The 20,826-nt window shown below is 52.1% G+C and overlaps 10 protein-coding genes across 10 annotated transcripts; 3 read left to right on the top strand and 7 right to left on the bottom strand.

The window, feature by feature from the left end:
- Positions 1–436: 436 nt before the first annotated feature.
- On the bottom strand, positions 437–1,168 carry CONPUDRAFT_151150 (uncharacterized protein; the record flags this gene model as incomplete). The annotated part of the gene is made up of 2 exons (XM_007767717.1): positions 437–964; positions 1,016–1,168. 2 exons carry the CDS (start codon positions 1,166–1,168, stop codon positions 437–439), a joined length of 681 nt encoding a protein of 226 aa, XP_007765907.1.
- Positions 1,169–1,505: 337 nt separating this feature from the next.
- Positions 1,506–2,409, bottom strand: CONPUDRAFT_19195 (PIN domain-like protein; the record flags this gene model as incomplete). Its single annotated transcript, XM_007767024.1, has 4 exons — positions 1,506–1,778; positions 1,829–1,931; positions 2,001–2,116; positions 2,176–2,409. Coding segments are annotated over 4 exons (726 nt in total), but the record flags the coding sequence as incomplete, so codon positions are not given.
- Positions 2,410–2,711: 302 nt separating this feature from the next.
- Positions 2,712–4,178, bottom strand: CONPUDRAFT_163328 (uncharacterized protein). The gene is made up of 3 exons (XM_007767716.1): positions 3,847–4,178; positions 3,609–3,771; positions 2,712–3,552 (listed from the first exon to the last, which is right to left on the bottom strand). The coding sequence occupies exons 1-3, from the start codon at positions 4,154–4,156 to the stop codon at positions 3,222–3,224; spliced, it is 804 nt and encodes a 267-aa protein (XP_007765906.1). The 5' UTR covers positions 4,157–4,178; the 3' UTR covers positions 2,712–3,221.
- Position 4,179: 1 nt separating this feature from the next.
- CONPUDRAFT_163327 (uncharacterized protein) lies at positions 4,180–5,989 on the bottom strand. The gene is made up of 5 exons (XM_007767715.1): positions 5,667–5,989; positions 5,503–5,613; positions 5,168–5,439; positions 4,700–5,106; positions 4,180–4,649 (listed from the first exon to the last, which is right to left on the bottom strand). Exons 1-5 carry the CDS (start codon positions 5,852–5,854, stop codon positions 4,347–4,349), a joined length of 1,281 nt encoding a protein of 426 aa, XP_007765905.1. The 5' UTR covers positions 5,855–5,989; the 3' UTR covers positions 4,180–4,346.
- A 553-nt stretch (positions 5,990–6,542) lies between these two features.
- Positions 6,543–6,866, top strand: CONPUDRAFT_151147 (uncharacterized protein; the record flags this gene model as incomplete). Its single annotated transcript, XM_007767714.1, has 1 exon — positions 6,543–6,866. One exon carries the CDS (start codon positions 6,543–6,545, stop codon positions 6,864–6,866), a length of 324 nt encoding a protein of 107 aa, XP_007765904.1.
- Positions 6,867–6,875: 9 nt separating this feature from the next.
- Positions 6,876–7,986, bottom strand: CONPUDRAFT_99895 (RNA-binding domain-containing protein; the record flags this gene model as incomplete). Its single annotated transcript, XM_007767713.1, has 5 exons — positions 6,876–6,959; positions 7,009–7,125; positions 7,178–7,393; positions 7,451–7,573; positions 7,630–7,986. 5 exons carry the CDS (start codon positions 7,981–7,983, stop codon positions 6,942–6,944), a joined length of 828 nt encoding a protein of 275 aa, XP_007765903.1. The 3' UTR covers positions 6,876–6,941.
- A 1,663-nt stretch (positions 7,987–9,649) lies between these two features.
- CONPUDRAFT_119694 (TPR-like protein) lies at positions 9,650–12,517 on the top strand. Its single transcript, XM_007767712.1, has 10 exons — positions 9,650–10,049; positions 10,110–10,520; positions 10,567–10,610; positions 10,680–10,839; positions 10,893–11,130; positions 11,184–11,387; positions 11,439–11,717; positions 11,773–11,892; positions 11,947–12,082; positions 12,134–12,517. The coding sequence occupies exons 1-10, from the start codon at positions 9,734–9,736 to the stop codon at positions 12,404–12,406; spliced, it is 2,181 nt and encodes a 726-aa protein (XP_007765902.1). The 5' UTR covers positions 9,650–9,733; the 3' UTR covers positions 12,407–12,517.
- Positions 12,518–12,749: 232 nt separating this feature from the next.
- On the bottom strand, positions 12,750–15,883 carry CONPUDRAFT_50362 (MFS general substrate transporter; the record flags this gene model as incomplete). The annotated part of the gene is made up of 9 exons (XM_007767102.1): positions 12,750–13,213; positions 14,132–14,393; positions 14,525–14,916; positions 14,974–15,100; positions 15,159–15,265; positions 15,314–15,452; positions 15,520–15,550; positions 15,605–15,658; positions 15,729–15,883. 9 exons carry the CDS (start codon positions 15,881–15,883, stop codon positions 12,750–12,752), a joined length of 1,731 nt encoding a protein of 576 aa, XP_007765292.1.
- A 259-nt stretch (positions 15,884–16,142) lies between these two features.
- On the top strand, positions 16,143–16,950 carry CONPUDRAFT_80577 (uncharacterized protein; the record flags this gene model as incomplete). Its single annotated transcript, XM_007767302.1, has 2 exons — positions 16,143–16,355; positions 16,425–16,950. A coding segment is annotated over exon 2 (172 nt), but the record flags the coding sequence as incomplete, so codon positions are not given.
- A 1,341-nt stretch (positions 16,951–18,291) lies between these two features.
- CONPUDRAFT_80576 (Maf1-domain-containing protein) lies at positions 18,292–20,055 on the bottom strand. The gene is made up of 2 exons (XM_007767301.1): positions 18,711–20,055; positions 18,292–18,652 (listed from the first exon to the last, which is right to left on the bottom strand). Exon 1 carries the CDS (start codon positions 19,987–19,989, stop codon positions 18,730–18,732), a length of 1,260 nt encoding a protein of 419 aa, XP_007765491.1. The 5' UTR covers positions 19,990–20,055; the 3' UTR covers positions 18,292–18,652; positions 18,711–18,729.
- Positions 20,056–20,826: the final 771 nt, after the last annotated feature.

Here is a 20,826-nt window from a genome sequence, read left to right as displayed (position 1 = left end):
GGCGGTGACCGCGTGACCGGTGACCCGGCCGCGCCTCAGCCAGGTCACCAGCGCTTCCCACGCTTCTGGCGCGAGCGTCACTGCAAAGTCACTGCAGCATCACGCCGCGGTCACCAGCGTTTGACGCGCGATCGCTGCGCCAGGTCACCAGCGTCGCCGTCCTCGGTCCCCTTTTCTCGCAAGACGGGCCCCTGTCCCGGCCTTCGAATGGTGCGTGCTTCAACGTGCTCGCCCTCGGTGTTCGTCTCTTTCTCTCAATCTTCCTCGCGCCGGCGCACCCAGGGGATGGCCTCTCGCCGAACAGCCGTGTTCGTGTGCGTCACAATGTCGCTCTTTACTCGCTCGCGAACCATGCACAATTGATTTTGTAAGTAACAGAACACATAGTGTATCGTATTCGATAGCTAAATCATCACGGACGTCCTACTTTACCATCCTAGTCTGAATCATCTTCTGTGAGGTCTATCACGCCTCGCCAGTGCATTTCCCTGGCGCTAGGGCCCTCCTCGTCACTCGACACCTCTATCACCTCCCGTCTTGGAGCTGTCGCTGGCCCTGGCGCCTCGTCCTCGCTCACCACGACCATTGCCTCTGCCACGTTGTCCATCGCTTCTGCCATGTCGGCTTCCCCTCTCACATCGTCCTCCCCTGCTGATCCAGCGGCCATCGTGCGTTCATCATTTGGTAAGCCCAAGTCCTCAACGTTGTTGTTGTTGTCCCCATCGCTGATTTCGTCCTCATTGCTATCGACGTCGTCTTCGCTGCCGTCGTTGTCTATTCCCGGTGATGACGCTGCACTGCATGCATGGGTGGTTACAGACATCAAGAAGTCGGACGATGGCCCCGGCTCGTGCATGATGGCCTCGTGCACCATCTCATGGAGAGAAGCGGGTGTATAGGAGAGGACATCCGTATGCCAGGGAGGGATATCCACTGTACGCTTGCGTACAGTTTCAGACACTGCCTATTTCAGTGAGTGTCAGCTTTTCTCGCACAGTGCCAAACCAGGACTTACGATTTTTGCTTTCTCGCAATAGCACTGTACACCCGACGGGTTGGCGTGCTCGAGGACTGGGCCAGGCACCCATACTTCCTTATCCGCCTCTGTGGGGGCCACATTGGAATGCAGAGACGCATTGGCGGCACGCACAAGGCGGCTGCCCTCCATAGCTACCTTATAGTATCGAAAACTTGTAGACTTGCGGCTCGAATGACCTTGGATACTGTATGGCACAGGTTTGGTGGTACCATCGCTCTTTGGCAGCTGTAAGATAAAATGAGAAATGGCCAGTGAGGTGTGAACAGGTATTGTAAGATGAACTTACTGAGCAAAGTGCACGTAGGAATACTCCGTCCCAGATCCGAGAGCGCATGTACTCATGGACTCTTGCAGTTGTCCAGTCAGTGAACCACTGTGAGCACAGAGTTGCAAGTCTCGACAGGTCGGGCTGGCAGTACTGGCCAATCTCATCAATGGTGACCTGAATGTGATCCCGATGGATTGTTGACCAGGATGTTTGTGGTGAAACATACGATCTAAGGACATTGAAAGATGGAAATGCCTCAGAGATGTCGGAAGCAACATGAGGGTGTCTTCGAGACAGGACACCAAGGCGGTTTAGTGACAGTACTTCACGAAACTCGTTTCGCCAGCCGGCAAGGGAGTCAGCAAACCTGTCAAAGGATTCCCCACGAATCATTGCACCCAGCTTCTCTGCGAGGCTTGTATGGCTTGCAATCTCGTATGCAAGCTCAATGCCTGCCCCTTTGAGGCCCACCTACAGTATCATTGATACCGAAGACAAAGCAACCCGAGAATTGGACGCACTGTGTCATAATCACCTCCACGTACTAATGCTATCAGTAGCAATGCATCGTTTGACAGCCCTGTCTTCTCCTGGATCCGTCCTACAGTATATACCTTGACAAGTCTCTTCTTTGGCAACCTGAATGCCAAGAACATTGCATCAGCCACCGCAACACAAAGCACCACAACTCACTGTCGGACTAAACGGCGTGTACCAAAGACAAACGCATCACTGTCGTTGGTCATAACAGCGTCAACCACAGTGTACTTATTCATGGCAGCCAGCTCCGCTTCAGCTTCCCCAGGAGCCTGTATAATAACAATTAGGATACAGCCTACAGTGATTGTACTCAATTCACAACACGCACCCATAAATATGTAAATCCGAATGCCTTGATAAGGGAGCAAAAGCCGTTCGTCAAATAGTGAGGCACATTCCGCTCAACTGTTTTGCCTCTCTTGACCTTGGGCCGATCAGCTCCATCAAAGACAAAATGCGGGAGTACAGGGAGTCGAACAAGGCAACCAAGCTTCCCTAATAGTGCCCGAAGCTCCGGGTTCTGCCCTGCATTGGCATGGTTATGCCGAAATACAGGACAGACAGCATGCATCCACGCACTGCAATGATATTAGTATCACTGTAGATACAGTGAACCCGGTTCATGCATGGCATATGCGCACCTTGCATCAATCCCGAGATGCATCAACCTGACATGTTCACTTCTCTCAGTCGCCATCTTCTCCATCAGATCGAGGACAACAAGGTCCTCCAGCCGCACACGTTCACATGCAGGCTCCAATATCTATGGTTATAAGTGCAGTCAATTGACAGTATACATGCCCAGCAGCATACCTTCCATAGCTGTGAGACACCCATGATATGGTCGAGAAAGAGGTTACAATAGGGGGTCGGTATTGGCATGACATCATGTTATTATGAGCTATAGAGTACAAATCTCAGTCTACGGATCATGTATACACTGCCCGGCGATGTCAGTCGCGTCGAGCGTTCAACGCGTCTCGCCCTCGTAGCCCATTGTCGGTGGGCTAATCGGTGGGCTAGGGCGCGGTGTACATGTCGCGCTCTCGCCTTCACATTCGTGCTCCCCTCCTCATCGACCTCTCCGAGATGTGTTGCTTGGCGTTGCAGCGGCGCTGACGACTTATAGCGCGGGCGTCGAGTCGTTGTGGGCGCTGAGTCGGCGTGTACACCGACGGCGTGCGCTGCCCCTCCCCTCGTCAACCTCTAGCCCGGGGCGCCTGGTCCAGCTGCAACCGACAGGCCCCTCAGTTGGGCCCATGCGACGCGCGTGGCTGGACCTAGGGCGGCGCGGCCTCATGCTCGTGCTGGCGTCATGGACAAGCGCATTGGCGCTCAACTTGAGTTGACGCGCACCTCATGCCAGTGCTGGTGTCAGCGCGTTGGCATGCGAGACAAGGGAGGCGTCGAGGGGGCGTTCGCAGGCGAATGGGCGAGTGGGTGGTGAGAAGGCGAGTCGGGCGTGAGTCGCAGCATGGGCGTCGACGTGGAGCAAGCAAGGAACGAGCGCGTTGACAGGCACTGCTCGTCTCGCCACAACAAGTGCGTCTTCGCGTGTGCGGCGAGCACATCACGGGCAGGGACAGGCTCCTTCAGTTGGGTCCATGCGACGCGCGGTGCGGGCGTCGAGTCGTTGTGGGCGCTGGGTCGGCGTGCTGCATCGAGCGCGTGAAGCGATAGTGCGGGCGTCGAGTCGTCGTGGGCGCTGGGTCGGCGTGTACATCGGCGGCGTGCGCTGTTCACGCTCTCGTCCTCGCGCACTCGCCCTCCCCTTGTTGACCTCTATCCCCGGGCGCGCCGGTCACAGGCGTGAGCTTCGCCGTGTGTCGTCGCCGGGGACCAATGAGAAAGCGGTGACGGGCGCGCTGATGACACGGCGCGCTGCCGACGCTGCGCGATGTGCGTGCGTCATCGCCGGTGACCACTAAGAGAGCGGCGACGGAGGAGGAAGTGGGCGGGTGAGTCGAGTGAGACTGGACGAGTGGGCAAGCAGACTTACCTTGTGTTAGTCGCCCTCTCATCCACTTCCTCGTCTTGCTTGCTCTTGCTCTCCTCCGTCGCGTTCTGAGCCCTCCCAGGCAGCGGGCTTTGGTCAAGCCCACACGTCGTCTGGGAGGGAGGCGAGGGCGGCCGTGTTGATTGTTCAGCGCGATTGACGAAACTCGCAGCGTGCCATTAGTCGTGCCCTCGCTCTTGAGCTCTCGGGAGTGGGTGGGCTGGCTGACAAGGTGAAGAGGGATAGGAGTGATGACAAGCACTGACAGATAGTCCACCTTGCACAGAGTGGATGGCTGCACAGTGCTTGCCATCGTGCGTGATGCTAGAGCGCGGTGGTGGTCACAGTTTAACATTGATCAAAGTCGCGCGGCACATCATGATGTCAATTCAATACAAAGCGAGTACCGTACATAGCACACTCTGAACTGCTGTAACATATCAATACGGAATGAATCAAAACAAATAAACATCATATCCTAAGAATAAACAGAAACAGCCTAATTAATGTGAAAGCTTTTGACGCTTCGATTGACCGTGCACAGGGCCTTTCCTCTTCCGAGTTGTCGCTACTATCCCACTAGTGCTAGCCGACGCAGACGCCGTGCTGCTGTCTGTAGCCTCTGCACAGATTTTCTGCAGGTGCCGCACAAGCGCATTCATGCCCAGCTTAGATCCGCCTGCAGCTGCCGTGGTGCGCATACCTTCCAGCTCGGTCAGCATATTATCCAGGGAGATGTGTCGTGTTCGAAGCTGCTCCTCGATCCATTCTGGGATCTCTCGCAATCGTTGCCACGCTTTTCGTGCCTATGAGACCTGAGTTTTGAAACTGTGAAAGGAGATAATTGACAACGTACTTGTGTTGTTTTACGCCATCGGGATCCAAAGCACTCCTCAACTGACTTGAGAGGAGGTTTAAGACCACTGGGTTCGCCTGTCGAATCCTCGGTAGCCTCACCAGTGCGCCAGCACTTCCAAATCTCGTCCAGAGTCATGCTGTCGAGCAATTTTGACGGCTTCCACACATCCCAGAGATGTTCAGGCTGCTGCACAAGTGCAAAGACATCTGTCCACTGAACCGACTGCTGGCCCAACACTGGTGGCCAAAGCAGTGGTGCACACCCTGGTTTCTGAAATGCAGCTGCAGGGGGGAGGACGAGATCAATCTGGGTTCGCGGACGGGGTAGGTGTGGAGAGACAGGTGATGGACAAACAAAGGCACAAAAAGTGTGGTCACCAGCTTCGTATACACCGGTATTCTCTGCTGCACGTGCATCCGGTGTGATGATGGCAGGTGCAAACATGACAGCAAAGGTTGCACTTACCGGTACCCTCCGTGCTATCTTCATTATCCTCCTCATCGTCAAAGTCCTCATCCATCCCATCATCGCCATATCCCAGGATCGACTCGATATCATCATTCGATGCGTTATTTTCGCGCAGAAGAACAGCATCGGGGTCTCCAGGAGCGACTTCGTCCTCATTGTCTTCAGCGGGTTCGGAGTTGATGAGATGAGCGGGGGATGGAGAGCGTGTGGCCGGTACCGTGGCCAGACGAGGGACTGCAGGCGTTCGCATTTGCTGAGCATGTCCATACCTACACATTAATTTTATTTAAGCTCTACGAGGGGATATGCGATGAGAGGAAAGAGTTACGCACCAGTGCTGCTCAAGGAGAGTACGAAGCCGAGTAAGCGTGGCCTTCTTGCCATACGTGAGCCCGAGGCCATCGCAAGCGGCCTGAAGCCCCTGCTTGCGCTTCACAGACTCCCTACATTATGGTCAAATGCTTGAACACGTCCGAGTAGATCAACGAGTACGCACAGCTGAAGCCGATATTGATCCCGAGGGACCAGTTCTCCATTTCGCAATCGCGTTGGGCTCGTCTGGTCTTGTTCTGGCAATTCAGTCGCTTCCGAGGCTGGGCGCAAGGCGGGATCAATGTCGGACCAGGTGAACGAGGTGCTGTCGGTGACAGATGTGGATGCGTGCGAGCCGGTCTGTTGGGACATCTTATCGCGGCTGTGGTTCGTGATTGGGCGTGACGTGTGCGTGAGAAGTCGTTCCGGACGTTGATTATAGCAAAGTAGGGTAGAATAAGAGGTGATAGAGTAGATTATGGGGCCTCGCCGACTAGCGGCGGGCGGACGAGAAGTACGAGAGGGGAGGGCGGGCGGCGCGAGCGAGGAGACGAGCAAAACCTGACGCGCGACGCCCGGTCAGCCTGCGGTCACAGACGGTTTGTGACCGCCCCTTCCCAAAACGCGCGCGGTCACAGAACCGCTGTGACCTGGCGCGGGCGAATCGCCAGGGGGTCTCCATGTTCTCTTCAATACCAAGCAAATATATCCAGAACGGGTGCCCGCGATCGGAGTGAGCGTGTCATCAGTGGTCTACTCGGACATGGGTACGCCGCGGTAAGGTGTCGCTTCATTAACTTGGAACCACCTGCAAGCTGCAGACATGGCATTGCCATCATGCTCCGAATTCATCGAGGATGCTGCCGCAGCCAACTGGACGAGGGGGGGATCGATGTGCCATGACGTCAGTTATGAAACCCCTTTGTACTCATAGTTATAATATCAATGCCCTTGCCATTGCGGCTTGAATTCAACTCGCCTACCTAACGCACGCATTCCAAGTGAGGAACATCGTTGCCTTTTTTTTGGCCTCTAAATCTCAAAGCACACTCCTAGTCAAATGGCACCTCAATTCCCGAACCAGAAGTGGCCAGGCGGACCCCCGCCTTCCGTCTTTACAGAGTCCCCTGCGCCTTCGCAGAACGCACCTGGCCGGGATGATAAGCAAGAGACCGCACGTCTTCAGGAGACTCCACAGGGAAACCCCAATCAGAAGATCGATGCTCAGAACGTCTCCAAGTCGAGCTCGGAGCCACCGCCATCTTCATTCGCAGAGCCCTCTGAGCCGTCCCAGGACGCACCGGGGGAACATGACAAGTCGCAAGTCGCCGGTCCCCAGGAGGAGAATCCTCAGACGGTCGTTAAAAGAGGGCCAAAGCTGTGAGAAGAGCAATTGAACCACAAATCTCCCAATGTCACTGTATAAATACAGTGTGTAATAACAGACGTCGCAGCGAAGCTATGATTTAGCCTTTTTCTACTTCGCTCATCAGCAATAGGCGTATAGCTTTATCAGACATACTCACGTAGGCGGCATCACCAAATTCATATTTAATGCCAACTTCCTCTAGCTTCCGTTTCCTTTCCTCTTGCCGCTTGAGAAGTCTCTTTTCTGCCCGGTCCTTCTCTTCGTCTGTCCGAGGCTAATGTGATCATGTCAAATTCAGCTTTTCTCTACTTTGTGAAGCCGCATACCTTGTTGTGTGACTCCCTCGCCAACTTTGCCCGAGGGATCGCCTTCCACTTTTTGTTCGCCCCGATCCAGAGTTCTGGATGTACTTTTTCGCGGGGGATGTATTTGCATTTGAGGATATGACCCATGAGGAGATAGTTGTCCATGGTTTCGACAACGATTTCGGCCACGGATGAAGAATCGAACTCAAGGAATGCATAATGTTTCGACTTCCCCGTCTAGATAGTCCATGAAAGTGAGTAATGTATGCGGTCAGCCGTGGCACAAACACAAACCTTTTTATTTCTCGATACGCGCAGCCGCGTTACATTTCCAAATTGCGAGAAGTACCCCTTCAACTGGTCTTCGTAGAAACCGTGAGGCAATCGAGAGACGGATATGACGCCACGATCTGAAGTCTGTGGGTAGGAAAGGCGGCTTTAGCTGAAGGTCATGTAGAGCATACATAACGTACCGGTTCACGTTTTGCTTTCTCTAGTCGTCTCTGGATACTCCGATCATCCTTTGCTATTGTCGGCAGCTTTCCAATGTCCACGCCTTCTCCATCTCCAACTTCCATATCGTCATCGTCGCTGTCCTCGTCTGTCGAGAAGCCATAAAGCTCCCCCTCAGACTCCTCCTCAGCATCTTCACTGCCAGAGTCGTCCTTTGCCTCGTCAGCACCATCAGAGTTGCCGTCAGCCTCTGGCTCTGAACCCGATTCTTCCGGTGGAGGAACGGGTGCGGATTTTGACTTCGGCTTGGCTGATGACTTGGCCGACTTGGACCTTTTCTTGTTCGCGTTGGCAGAAATGAGAGTGGTCGGCATATTGGGCCTAAAGACGTTTTTGGGAGAGCCTAAGCGAGTTTCTTGAAACTGAAAGATGTCCAATTCCCGAAAAATATCTACACGAATCACGTGGCGGAATGATCGCTCAGGGGCTTAACGGGCTCTTAACTAGCTTAGTGGCTACAAACGCCTCTTCACTCGCATCTCATCACTCGGCCCATGGCGCATCGTCCCAAATTCACGAATCCTCATTTCCTTGACCAGTCCTCCGAGCCAGTATTGCGCTCCCAAATCTTCAAATATGATCCTTTTGACGTAAAGGATATGGATGATGACTTGTCTGACGAGGATCATGAACTGCCAGACGCAACAGGCATCACTCAAAGCAGCAAACTCGAAGACACTCTACGCGCTCGGATAGGTAACATAGGTGAATATGTGCAGAATAATGAAAACGATGTTACGCGAAGAAAGCGCAAGCGGCGGAAGTTTGCTCATGAGTCGGACGTGCAAACCGTTGAGGATGTCGATGCGTACAAGCAAGAGGTCTTGGGTTCGTAGGTTTTCTGCAGAATTCAGCATATAAATCTCTTACGCGGCCCAATGATAGCCTTTCGCCTACTGTCTACTCAGTTTTCGCCTGTGCCCATATCTTTAGAGGATAAACCCCTTCCCCTACCAATGTGCTCGTTCACAATGTCTCCAACATGTATGCAGTGCATTGACATTTCTTCCTCAGGATGGTGCAGCCCCAATGTGAGGATAGCAAAGCAGCAGCGAAGGAACGTAAAGCACGGGCAATCGCGGCTGCCGTCGACGCGGATGGCGTTCACGCTACGTCTCATACAAGGTGGAAGGTGAAAACCGGTGTTGCTATCTGTTGGTTATGCTGGTTAACTTTCAGTATAGGATCGCTGCTCGCATGGACGAGTTAACACTGTCAAATCGAGCGTATCCTTTGAACTTCCTACGCTTATGGTAGTTGAGGAACCTCGAGCTCTCAAGAAACCTCCGATGAGGGCGATGGTAACAAGCGTCTCGGATGCACCTTCACCAGATGTGTCCAAGCATGTCGAAAGATGGACATGTCCAACTTTCCCTGTTACTACATCTCCTGGCCACGCCACAGTGCAGCGAAAACCTGCTCGAAGACATCGACGGAGGAAACCGGATGAAAAACCAAAGCTTTCTCCTACATATTGGAGGCCGAAACCTTCGCTCGAAGGAAAGTGTCGAGGGTATGCCCTTGGATATCCGAGCAATTGGCAGAGATTTTATGAGACAGATGGTATTGGCAGCAACCAACTTACTACTCGCCCCAGAGATGTGATGCGTAAAGGAGTAATGGCATGAGTTGACGCTTAAATGCACTTGAACGAACGTGCAAGTGACTCTATGACATGCTGCGCCTCGGTTCGTTGGGAATGCTTCAGGAGTTAAAAACCGGAGAGCGGAAGTAAATAATTATAAGCTTAAGGTTGGTACACCGAAAACACGTGATACGCGACGACGCGTTTAATCTTGGACGCCGAGGCGGCGCACCTCGAGAATCGACACCGACTCAACTTGGCGGACCTCATCTGTTCTTTGTCCCCTCCGTCGACGTAGCCAACTATATCATACTACTACATTCATTGTAGGGCTTTTAGCTACGATGACTTCTACGCCACCGCCAACCGGGGTTTTTGCCATCCCTTCCATGCCCCATCTTCAGTCGACTGCAAGCTCGAGGGGCCGCTCATCCATTGGCTCGTCTTTCTCCTTCGGACCTCACCAAGTCTCTACTAGTATGGATATGGGCTTGCGTCCACTCGCGCTCGATCCAAATCGTTCTATGCTCTCTTCGTCGCCGCGCTCTTCTCCTCGCAAGCACCGCCGAGCGAAAGAAAGTGCGGGCCGCCATCCGCTCGCCAATGAAACCATGGACGTGTTCCAAGACATACGATACGGCAGTGTACAGGGCGATAGTGATGAAGAGGTTGGGAAGGACGAAGAGAAGGAATGGAGTATGATTGACCGCATGCGGCTATGGAGGCATGATGCACTCATGCAGCACCTCTACGAAACCGCTGCTTTCTGGGGGGACAAAGTCTTGTCGTGGACGAGTGAGAACCTTGGAGCTTCTGTCTTCTTAACGAACTAACATCATCCGCAATGCGCGATAGACGACCCTAACGACGCCTTCTGGCTCGCTCAGACATTCTTTATGAGCCAGCAGTATTCCCGTGCCGAACGGTTGCTCACAAGACCTTTTCCAATACCCTCGCCCTCCGATGCCAAAAACGGGATCAAACAAAAACCAAAATCCAACGGGTTTGAGTTTGATTTATCTGCGGACGTCACAGGCAGAGACATTGGCAAGGGGAAGGGGAAGGAACCCAGCCTTCCAATGCCCCGCCTTCCAATGGGACCAGGCGCATATGTCGAAATGTCGGAAGACCGCATTCAGAATGTGTCTCGCTTGGTTGATATGAGCATCGCATGTCGATACTTGGCTGCTCAGTGTCAGGTGCGACAAGGTAACTGGATGGATGCGACGGAAATGCTGGGAGAAAGCAACCCGTTTCGTAATTCAGGTGTGGACCCTCTGATTAGGTCTTGTCTTACTCTCAATTCTCAAAGAACGCAGCGGGCCAGCCGTGCCGAATGTGGATGGCGGTATCAAGGTAGGCATTCGAATGCCCAGATAAAATCAAACTAAATTCGATTGATAATCTCCTCATTTTCCCTGATAGGTCGAGGCTTCTATGTGCCACCTCCGTGGCTTGCTGATGCTGAAGCTGAACCGTACCGAGCAAGCAAAACAATGTTTCATGGAAGCGCTTGCGCTTGATGTCAAATGTTACGATGCATTCGATCAGCTTGTCAGTGGGGAAATGATGAACCCCGAAGAAGGTAATCTAAGTCTTTTCTAAAGTAGCATTAGGCTCATATATCCTCTTCCACAGAATGGTCCTTTGTATCTTCGCTAGCATACAAAGCGCAGGAAGCCGCCGATGCTGACTTCATTCAGCTCATCTACACATCCCGTTTACGGAAGTACACACATCAGGCGGAGCACGCCGCTACGCGTGCAGCTCTTGTCCGTTCGTTTGGGCTAGCGGACAATCCCGATGTGCTCTACAGCTTTGCAGACGCGCTTTATGCGCAATTTCGCTGGGCTGATTGTTTTGTCGTCACCTCCCGGTACGTCAAGGCCACTGTCATTGCGTAAAAGTCCATTCTAATCACTATCACAGGATCATCAACCTCACACACATACATACACCATCTATGCCCCTCCACCTCGCTTGTATGTATCATCTTGCACACGAACGGTCCGCTCTTTTTGTGCTAGCGCATGAGCTTGTGGACCGTGAACCAGAAAATCCAATGGCTTGGTATGCTGTGGGAATGTGGTACCTTGGGCAGTCACGTTGGGGGCTTGCGCGACAGTACTTTAGGTGAGCATCCAATGTCGTATTCCCGATCGTGATTGATATCATGTTGTGTAGCAAGACTTCCCTAATGGATCCTCGTTTTGGTCCGGCATGGATAGCGTTCGCACATACATTTGCACTCGAAGGCGAGCACGACCATGCAGTCACCGCATATTCCACGTGCGCTCGGATGTTTGCTGGTTCACACCTGCCCCTTCTCTTTGTTGGGATGGAGCAGATCATGCTATCAAACCACACGCTTGCTGAAGAAGCGTTGAACGCGGCTCATGCAATATGTGACGCTGATCCACTGCTTGCCAATGAACGTGGAGTTATGGCATTTACCCGTGGCGAGTGAGTCTTGTTCACGAGCCCAATCCAAACATGCAACAATCCTGATTTAATGAAGGTATCAACAAGCCACGGAACTCTTCGAACGGGCCATCGACCTCGCCAAGGTCACGCAAAGCTCTGAAAAGACCTGGGCGACGACGTACCTCAACCTTGGAACATGTTACAGAAAATTAAAGTGAGCGTTTTTCTCAATCTTCCAAATTAAAAGTATCTATATGCGCATTCACAGGCGCCTCGAAGATGCAAAATTGCAATATCTACGAGTGCTTGAGATCGAGCCACGACATGCCCAAGGAGTCGGGTATCTTGGCCTAACATATCATCTTCTTAACGAAGTCGGGAAAGCTATTGAGAAATACCACGAGGTATGTCGGTGATATCTTTGGTCCCGCTTCACACCTAACATCTATCTCAAGGCGCTTTCACTGGATCCGCTCAACACACACCTCATCGAGTTGCTCAACCTCGCTCTTGACTCACACGCATCTACCGCACCGCCTGATAGACACTATCCAGGCGGCGAAGAAGAATTCAAACGTATGCTTCGACGCTTGAGAGAGAAGTTTGATCATGCTGTCGAAGAGAACCCGAGTGAGGGGAACATGTCTGGGAACACTTCTATAATCACCGCGCCGAGTGTCTCGATGGAGGATGGTCAGACTCCCGTAGATGCTATGACATTGGGATGAGGGCATAGCATGTTGTCTTACATTGTTATGGCCATGCATTGGCTTTTATCCAAACGGTCATATCGAACCTGCCAGCAGTCATGTTCACGCCACTTCGTGATTCAATACTGGTGACTTTTATGTGCGTCCGTCCGCTAAGGCAAGAAAAGCACAAGAAGGAATACACTACTAACTTAACACTGCTGCTAATTCGGGATGTCCAAGTTTGTCTGCAATATGGTGACCCATTCATGAGTTTGGACATGGTCAAAACGTCCTGGTTCATGTTGCACTTAAGCTAGCTCGTAACAAATCTGGGTTATTAATCTGAATAAATACGCAGAACCAGCGACCAGCGCATTTGTCAAGTGATTATGCTATTTCCATCTGCCTGACTGGAACAAGCCCTACGCGAAGGTAACCATGTTAGCATGCGCCCGACAAATGACCCCCGGCAGGACCACTTACCTTGTATGAATCCTTCTTGGTCTTCATTGGATATTTCTTCCAGCGATCGTCCTTTCGTCTCAGGCAGCAGCATTGTCGATATTACCCCTGTCAACATGACGAAAGCAAGGATCTTCATCCTGATGATCGTGTTAGTAACAGACACTCTGAATGTCTTTTGAGAAGATTCACAGGGATGAAACATAACTGTCATTAATATTATCGCCCATTGTGTAGTTGATGTGGGGAAAGCTTCGCCGGGGATGATGAATGTCGTTGTATTCGGTCCAAAATTCTGGAAAAACATTGCCAGGCAGTAGAAGAAGACGTAAAGGCCGACCAGATGTGGTTTCAGTAGCCTGCCGTTCTCGTTGCCATAACCTTTCAAGGACAAATGCCCGTTACCCCTAGGGTAACTGGGATTGAGGGGGGCACTATTTTTGCGTTTTGGCAGAGAAATTGGCTACGCGACAAAAACCATGTGACACCACGTGACTATCCAATGTTATGATTCTGAGACTACTTAGTTGCTATTGTTTCGAACGTTCCCTATCACTGCTCGAATTCCTTGCGCTGGACCGCTCGCTGTTCCCTCTGCACCTCCACCATTCCCCTGCCGAAGCTACCATAGACCCGATGGCGTTGGTCAATGGCCGGACGGCCACTTCATCAATCGACGATATGGTTCCCAGGACATTTTTGTCAACTCGTTTTGCTGCGACCCATGGTTGGCTTTCTGGCGAACTACGAAGTATCCACCTCAAACTCCGTTATCGACATGTGTGATGTTCTCGCTGATGAGCTTTCGACAGATATCGTGTTGGGCTGGGATTGGCTTTGCTATCGTAATATCATTCTCCGAGACACCGCTACATCTACACCTTCTCAACACATATTTTCCCTACAAATAGATGTTGCTGGATGTGTGGAATCGCAATATGACCGTGTCATCGACAATGCCGCCAAAGCCTGAGATCTGAAACTTGACTTTGTTCTGGCCTGAACGTTTACCACAAATATTACTCCCGCACACATGATTTTAGTGAATGACCACCGTGCCTCTGTCTCGATCGACGACATCACTCTGAATCGCAAGGTCCAATATCGTCAAAATCTGATCGATAAAGTCGCATAAGTTGGGTACCTCTCGTGCGCACTGCGCACCCTTGTGTTACGCACTTCCGAAACAGTCTCAAGTGCGGGAAGGGGTGGGGTAACGGGTATTGCCGTGCCACGCTTGGACGGCCCTACTCAATTTTAAGTGTCTTGAAACTCTGACCACAAGTCTGATAAGCGCACCCATAATAAGGAACAAGATGGTCAAGGCGATGAATCCCGTGAGCTGGATTGGCTTGCGTCCCCATCTATCAATAAAAAGGAAACAAACCCAGTACCCAGGTATCAAACCAGCTACGGAGAGGACGAGGTTGCCGACACAGTAGCCCATGAGAGTTTTATAGATTTGCTGTCGTGTTTGTATGATCGTGGTATTCGTCATTCCGTATGAGGATCCTAATTCCAGGTTGGTGACTGAGTTTAAAGCTACTGAAGCGGTATCTGACTGGTAAACGGAGAAACTCATATTGTGGAGGATTGAGGAGTTGTTCAGGTTAAGCACATAAAACGCAAACAGGATATCATCAAGATTATCAGCATAAAAAGAACAACGTAAAATGCAAACGAGATCCTCACGCCAAGGGCGAACCATGAGTATGCCGTTCCAAGGAGAGCCTTTCCGTTCTTCCATTGCAAAAAGTATGTCAAGAAGTCACTCTTCGTTGCCTTGGGGGCTATGACACGCCGAATGGGCGCGTCGCGGTCGGCACGATAAGTGCCTGTCGACAGTACATTGTCAATATCCTGTGTAGCTTGCTTGACATTGCGCTCTATGTCCATTGTAAAGCGTGGGGTCTCCGGGACCGTAAGACGAAAGTAAAGCGCCACGAGAGCGGGGACGCAGCCAAAACCAATCAAGATACGCCAGATTTGGTCGATGGACGCGGTGGGGACATCAGTTGAGTTGGGAGGGTTGGAGATAGTGTTTTTGTAGGCTGCTACGCATATCGTTGCAACTGCAGACGCAGCTGTTTTGGGATTTTTCTGAGTCAAAACGTACGTAAAGGTCGGAGACACGGACTTACCAAACTGACCCCAGCCCCGCGCAGCGAACACAGCAGTCATGAAACGACCCCGCGATTGAGTAGCTGCGAGCTCTGCGGAAATACTAATTGCGCCCAATGGACAATCGCCTCCTACTCCAACACCCATCTGACGCAGACAGCGGCTCGTTCCTGAGATCAGGGGATATTGTAGAGGGAAGGCTCACGATAAAGCGATATACTATGATGACACCAACAATGCCGACAGAGGGCGCACTTCCAGCCAAGGCCTGACAGAAGGTGGCGTTGATCATGAACATCAATTCAAGACCGTCTGCGGGTGAGTGAGTATGTGGTTAACTATACAAAAAGGGCCATTTACACATCCGCTTTCGACCAACTTTATCGGCCGGCCAGCCAAAGAGCACCTGACCAATGAGGTTGCCTGCTCGAGCAGCGACCTTTATTCCTACTAGCTGATATTGACTCAGCGAATTGTTGCCTGGGAAACAAATTTGAGTCTCAATAGAAGGTCTGAGATTATCGTAGGGAGAATCACTTTTGTGATAGACGTAGCCGAGGAAGCACGGAGACTATGTCGATGGCAAAAAGGTCGTATCTGACAGAAGAAGAGTCAGCCTGATGCATCCTTACTAAACACTGCTCTACCTACGCATCAGTAAAAAATCCAACGCCAGCGACCAAGGCGACCCTAAAGTGAAACCACCTGTAACCAGAGTCAGCGAGGTAGTTCACATTGCAGAACTTATACAAGGCACAAAGAACAGGTTGCTCACGAAAAGCGGGCATTATCTATCTCGGCGAGGGCAGCCGTACGTCTAGCATTGAGAAGGTGAACACTGTTCGCATCCAAGTCCAGCTTGTCTTGGTCATCATCGACCGCTGCATTGTATACGGACTCAAGACGACTCCGACCATCGGAAATCGACATGGCGTTCGAGGGGGCGACGCGTATACAATACTCGGTGGGATGAATGCGAGTCTGGGATATTCTTTGCCCAGGCCCTCCGAGGCCTAACAACTTCTTTTATAATGAAGGTACCAGGTATGCCAAGTTTACAGTTGTGTTGCTTGTCTCAGCCAGCGCCATCAGAGCACCTGGCGCCAAATTTGGGCTATGTTATTGAGCGTTCGATAGCAGGCAAGCAACGTTCGTGTTCACCAGCCAATAAGAGTGATCACCAATTACAGGGGAACGAGCCACGACAGAACTGGGGTCAAAGGCCGTCGACAACAAAGGCGGTGATGCTGTGGAGAGGCCATGGCACACAGCAAGGCGACTTAGATACTTGGGTTCCAGTGGCCGTAAGCTCCATTGTAGGGGTGAGAGGCGTCACAGGGCAATTAGTAGAAGCGCCATGTGTATGTTGTACCGTTTATGGCTTGAGCCACCATCTTTTTCCCTTCGAAGATATCGCCAATGAGCCACCATCAGCCACCATCACAATGTGCATGCACAGCAAGGGACCTACTGCGAGTAATGGATACGACAACCTAATAACATCCAGGGCAGGGAATGCGAGTGCATATGTATGTTTTTGTCATGCTTATGGGCGAATGTTTGGGAACAGCTATTGTGTCGCCACAGATTCATGGGAGCAAAATTTCTTCCGAAAATCACCCTGGCCGATGCCCAGCCTCTAGGTGTGTTTGCCAGGCAACCATGAGACTTCCACCAAGAAACCCGTGTGTTTTGTCGGATGTCAACGGCCAAGGTAGACTTAACACAATCAGACATATGACGCCCCAGCCCGCGCCATGGGCAAAACGATGAGGAGCGCGAATAGGCGGGATCTTGGGATTAGCTTAATTGAGCTATCCAAAAACCAATGTGCGAGGTCAAAATCTGTCAACGGGGGAAATCCTGTGATCAAGATAGAGGGCGAGGACCATGTTGACTTCCAGATCAGACTGCATGAAGACCCAATAGTATAGTACGGCCGACAGCGGTCGAGGGTGAACGGGGAAGCTGAACGCCCACTTCAAGGTCCTATATGCTCCTGGATACTGCTTCCCAAGGACGCCGCATTGAGCGTCACTTTCTGGTGAGGCATCAATATCATAAGACACATGTCCAGTGCGTACGTGGCGAACCCGCTGCAGAGTATAGGACACCGGAAGCGTAGTCAAGGGGGGACTCCTACAGCAAGATACAGATTTTGACTGACTGAAGAAGAGGATGTCGCATTAAGTTGGTCGGTGCAGTCGATCCTGATCAAAATCAGAGAAAATCGCAACGGGAGGCAAGTTGGCCAGAGTTGGGTCAGAGACCCGGATGTATCTGAACATGGGTGTGCTCATTCCAAGTTCCTGGAGAAGACGAGGGCCGACCGTAGAGATGAGAGATGAGAGCAGCCTTGATTCACCCAATGACAGGCCTTGATGAAGTCCCACAAAGTCCCGAAGCAACATAGCCGCTGCTTTTCCAAGCCTGCAACAATCTGAGGCAACCTGGTCGTGGCCGCGGTCTGGTTGGTTGATCGTGGGTGGCCCAGAATTCGGAGTTGAGCGCTAGCGTGCCCCTCCTTATCCGGCCCGAGCCGAGGTCGATCAACTTGAATCTTGATTGACACTTCGCAACTTTTTTTTTTGCCTCCGTTCCGCTTTTCTCTTCCTCGACGTGTCTTTCGCGATCAAGTCCTAGCTCAACGCGTCGCTCATGATCTGTTGGTGCTCTACCGTAACCCTTCAACGAGACCAGGTAGTATATCAAGGACGATCAAAGAGGAATTGCTCGATCTTCTCATTTCTTGTTTGTCCGATGTCCTAATAGTGTCTCTTGGCGTACGACTCATTCGGAATAGGACGACAGTCACCTCCCTTTCATCGACGGATCCAACGGCCATAAATCTAGCAGATTACTGGCTAGCTTCGGTTGGCACCTGTCTCATGGTTTACAATTATATCGCTTTCCGAGACTCTTGTCTGCAATTCCAGCGTCATCCGCACCGCCACCTGCCAGTTCTCCCCTGACTCACGGCCGAGTCACGACCTGCTCCAGCTACTTTCAAATCCATGCGCATTCACTGACAGAAACTGTCTTGACTCTTCTACTCATTGGCTTGCTCACTGACGTCTGTTCACACTTTGTCGAAGGAGATCGCTTCCCGGATGCCAGTTCACAGGCTTCACATGCTATCGATCCGCTTTGATACAGACAAATCGAATTCTCGATGTCTTCCCCTCGACAACCCCTTGCTCTCTGCGCTTATTTTCTTGCGACGCTCTGCCATCTTGAACTTAGGGTATATGCGACCTCTTGATAGCCTTCACTGCGGAACAAGTACTGGTTTATCCGACAATACGAAGTCAAAATCCACAAAGCTGTCTCGAACCATGCCAGCATCGATATTCGACTAACAGACAGTAACAGCGTTACCAAGAGCTAACTTATAGGTCAATATATTACATGTTCGCCACGTACAACTACCACGTCATCCCAGGAGAAAGGGAGAGCGACAAGCGACCCGAAAGGAAGGGCGGTGCATACGAAGAGCGAAAAGGAAATAAAGGATCCAGCATCCGATAAGGTAACAGTAAACGGAGATATACACTAGGCCAGTCAGCGGAACAGAACATAATTCATAAATCAGGAACGAGATATATTGGATCAAGTCCAGGAAAAATCGTCAGGTGGGTGGTCCTCGTGTTGGACGAGAGCGGTGCGCGAGCTGATGAAGCGCGTGCATAGGGAAAATAGCTGCAAGAAAATGTACGAATGGGACAGATTTCCTCGAGATAAACTGAAGCACGCTTACCAGATAGGCCACAAGCGGCTTAAACAGTTGCACTCAGGCCCAACGCTCTTGCGCCTGCGCCTGCGGCCCCTTCCCAACCCAGGAATCGCTCTCTCTCAACGGCGGCGTATTCCTCGTCAAACTCTTCGTCTTCACCACCATAGCCCCATGCCTTGGCGCGCGCCCAACTCGAAACGAACACAATCCGCTTGAGCTTGGCGTTGAAGAAGAACCAGTGGCTCGACCAGAGCAACGCGCCAGGTCTCCGGCGAAGGTGCACCCGGGGGTACTTCCCCATCGGCGACGAGTCCATCGGCGACGGCGGCGTAAGGTTGTTTCTTCCACGACTGCGTCTCTCGGGCGAGCCACCCCAACTCCGACTCGTCTCACTGCTCCCCGCGCTTGTCTTGCGCTTGGGCGCATACGGTCTTGATCGCGTGCTCTCATCTACGTCATAGTCATCAAACTCAAACATGGCCTCGTCGTCATCATCCTCGGGGCTTGAGTCACTTGCCACGTCGTCCTCGTCATCCTCCCAGTCGTTCGCATGCGGATCGGCATCAAGAGAGGGCGAGAAGGAAAAGATCTGACAATCCTGCAGGCCGATGACGCTGTCCAAAAGGCGGTAGAGCTGGGGATTCGTCCCGCTTGCGAGGGAGTCGGAGTTGAGCGGCGAGGACGGATGGAACATACGGCTGTGCGAGGGCGAGATGGACGGCGAGGCGGAGGAGGTGGGGAAGACCTCCGGCGAGCTCGGGGGATAAGAGGAATAGCTGCGGGCGAAGGACTGTACACCACGTGTGCCGACACGCTGGGGCGAGACGAGGGTGGTGCTAAGGGCGTGTAGAACGGTCGCGCCATTGCGCTCCTTGGTGAACTGGTCCGGACGGACGTCGGAGAACTCATGGTCGGGGAAGGCGACGTTGAGAGTCGCGATGAGGAGATAGAGGGTCTTGCGCGATGCGGGATTGTCCATGGGCCCGAAAGGTGTTTGCGCGAGCGCTGGGTCGAGCAGCGGAGCCGAGCTGGGTGGGGACTGGGACGGGCCACTGCTGCTGAGAGGCGGTGAGTGGGGGGAGGTGTACGAGCCGGAGAAGAAGGTGGGTGGGTCGAATGTCTGGGGCGGTGGGTGGGAGAGCTCGTCTGTGTATGCATGTTCGAGCGCTTTGAAGAGCTTCTTGTCGCGTTTGATGTTCTTGCAGCTGTATGCCTCGATACGGGTGTGGACCGAACACTCCGGCCCCTCGTGGGTAAGGAGGCGGGAGAGGCGGGCGAGTTCAGGAGATTCTATGTACTTCATCTCTGCTCGTCTGGGATGGCGTCGCAGAAAGGAGAGCACCGGGTGGTGTGTTGGATGGGCTGCGGGACGGCTAAGTAGGGATTAGAGGAGAGGATGTGACAGGCGAGGTGGAGCGTCTATAGGCACTTGGCCACCGGTCTCACACCATCCCCATTCCCTAATCAGGCACTCCAGCCCTGCACAGACTCGTCAACGTTCACCTCAACACGTGCTCGACTTTGCATCCCCCTTTCCACGCCCAGCCCTTGACTGCGACTGCGAACGGCAACATCGTCACTTGCATCAGTTCGGTAGTGTCGTTCAGAGACCTCATTTGGCCTCCGCGACGTCTATAAACGACAAAGTCATGACCAAGGATTCGCACCTTTCACCTCCGCATATCGCCTGTTATCATTTATGGACAAGACAAGTGTGCAAGCTTATCGCAGCCCGGCTTAACCTCGTGCACGTTCATCACAAATTCACAATGTCCTTTGTGGCCACTTTTCAATTCAAATGACACCATCCAATCAATGACATTGACTGCTTCGCATCCTTCGGTTCCGCTACGCATTATACAGCAGGAACATTAACTATCTGAGAAGCCTGAAGTTGCAGCTTGAGCTTATTTTCGGCTTGAGTGACCGACTCTGTATAGTAGACACGATACCATGTGGACATGGTAAACATGCCCTACTTGCTTCATGTTTTGAGCGAATCCGACAAGAACCCGAAGTGACTGTTGGTTTCGGGTGATATGTAGAAAGTCGGGGCAGGTAACATAGCGTTCCTAGTAGTTGGGCAATCCCTCAAATTCAACGAAAGTAGTACGTGTCCTAGGTCTGCAGTTGACACTTG

The sequence above is a fragment of the Coniophora puteana genome (genome assembly GCF_000271625.1).
Source record: "Coniophora puteana RWD-64-598 SS2 unplaced genomic scaffold CONPUscaffold_3, whole genome shotgun sequence".
In the NCBI taxonomy this organism is placed as follows: domain Eukaryota; kingdom Fungi; phylum Basidiomycota; class Agaricomycetes; order Boletales; family Coniophoraceae; genus Coniophora; species Coniophora puteana.
Note: the sequence above shows the minus strand (reverse complement) of the source record. Positions and strands in the feature narration are given on the sequence as shown.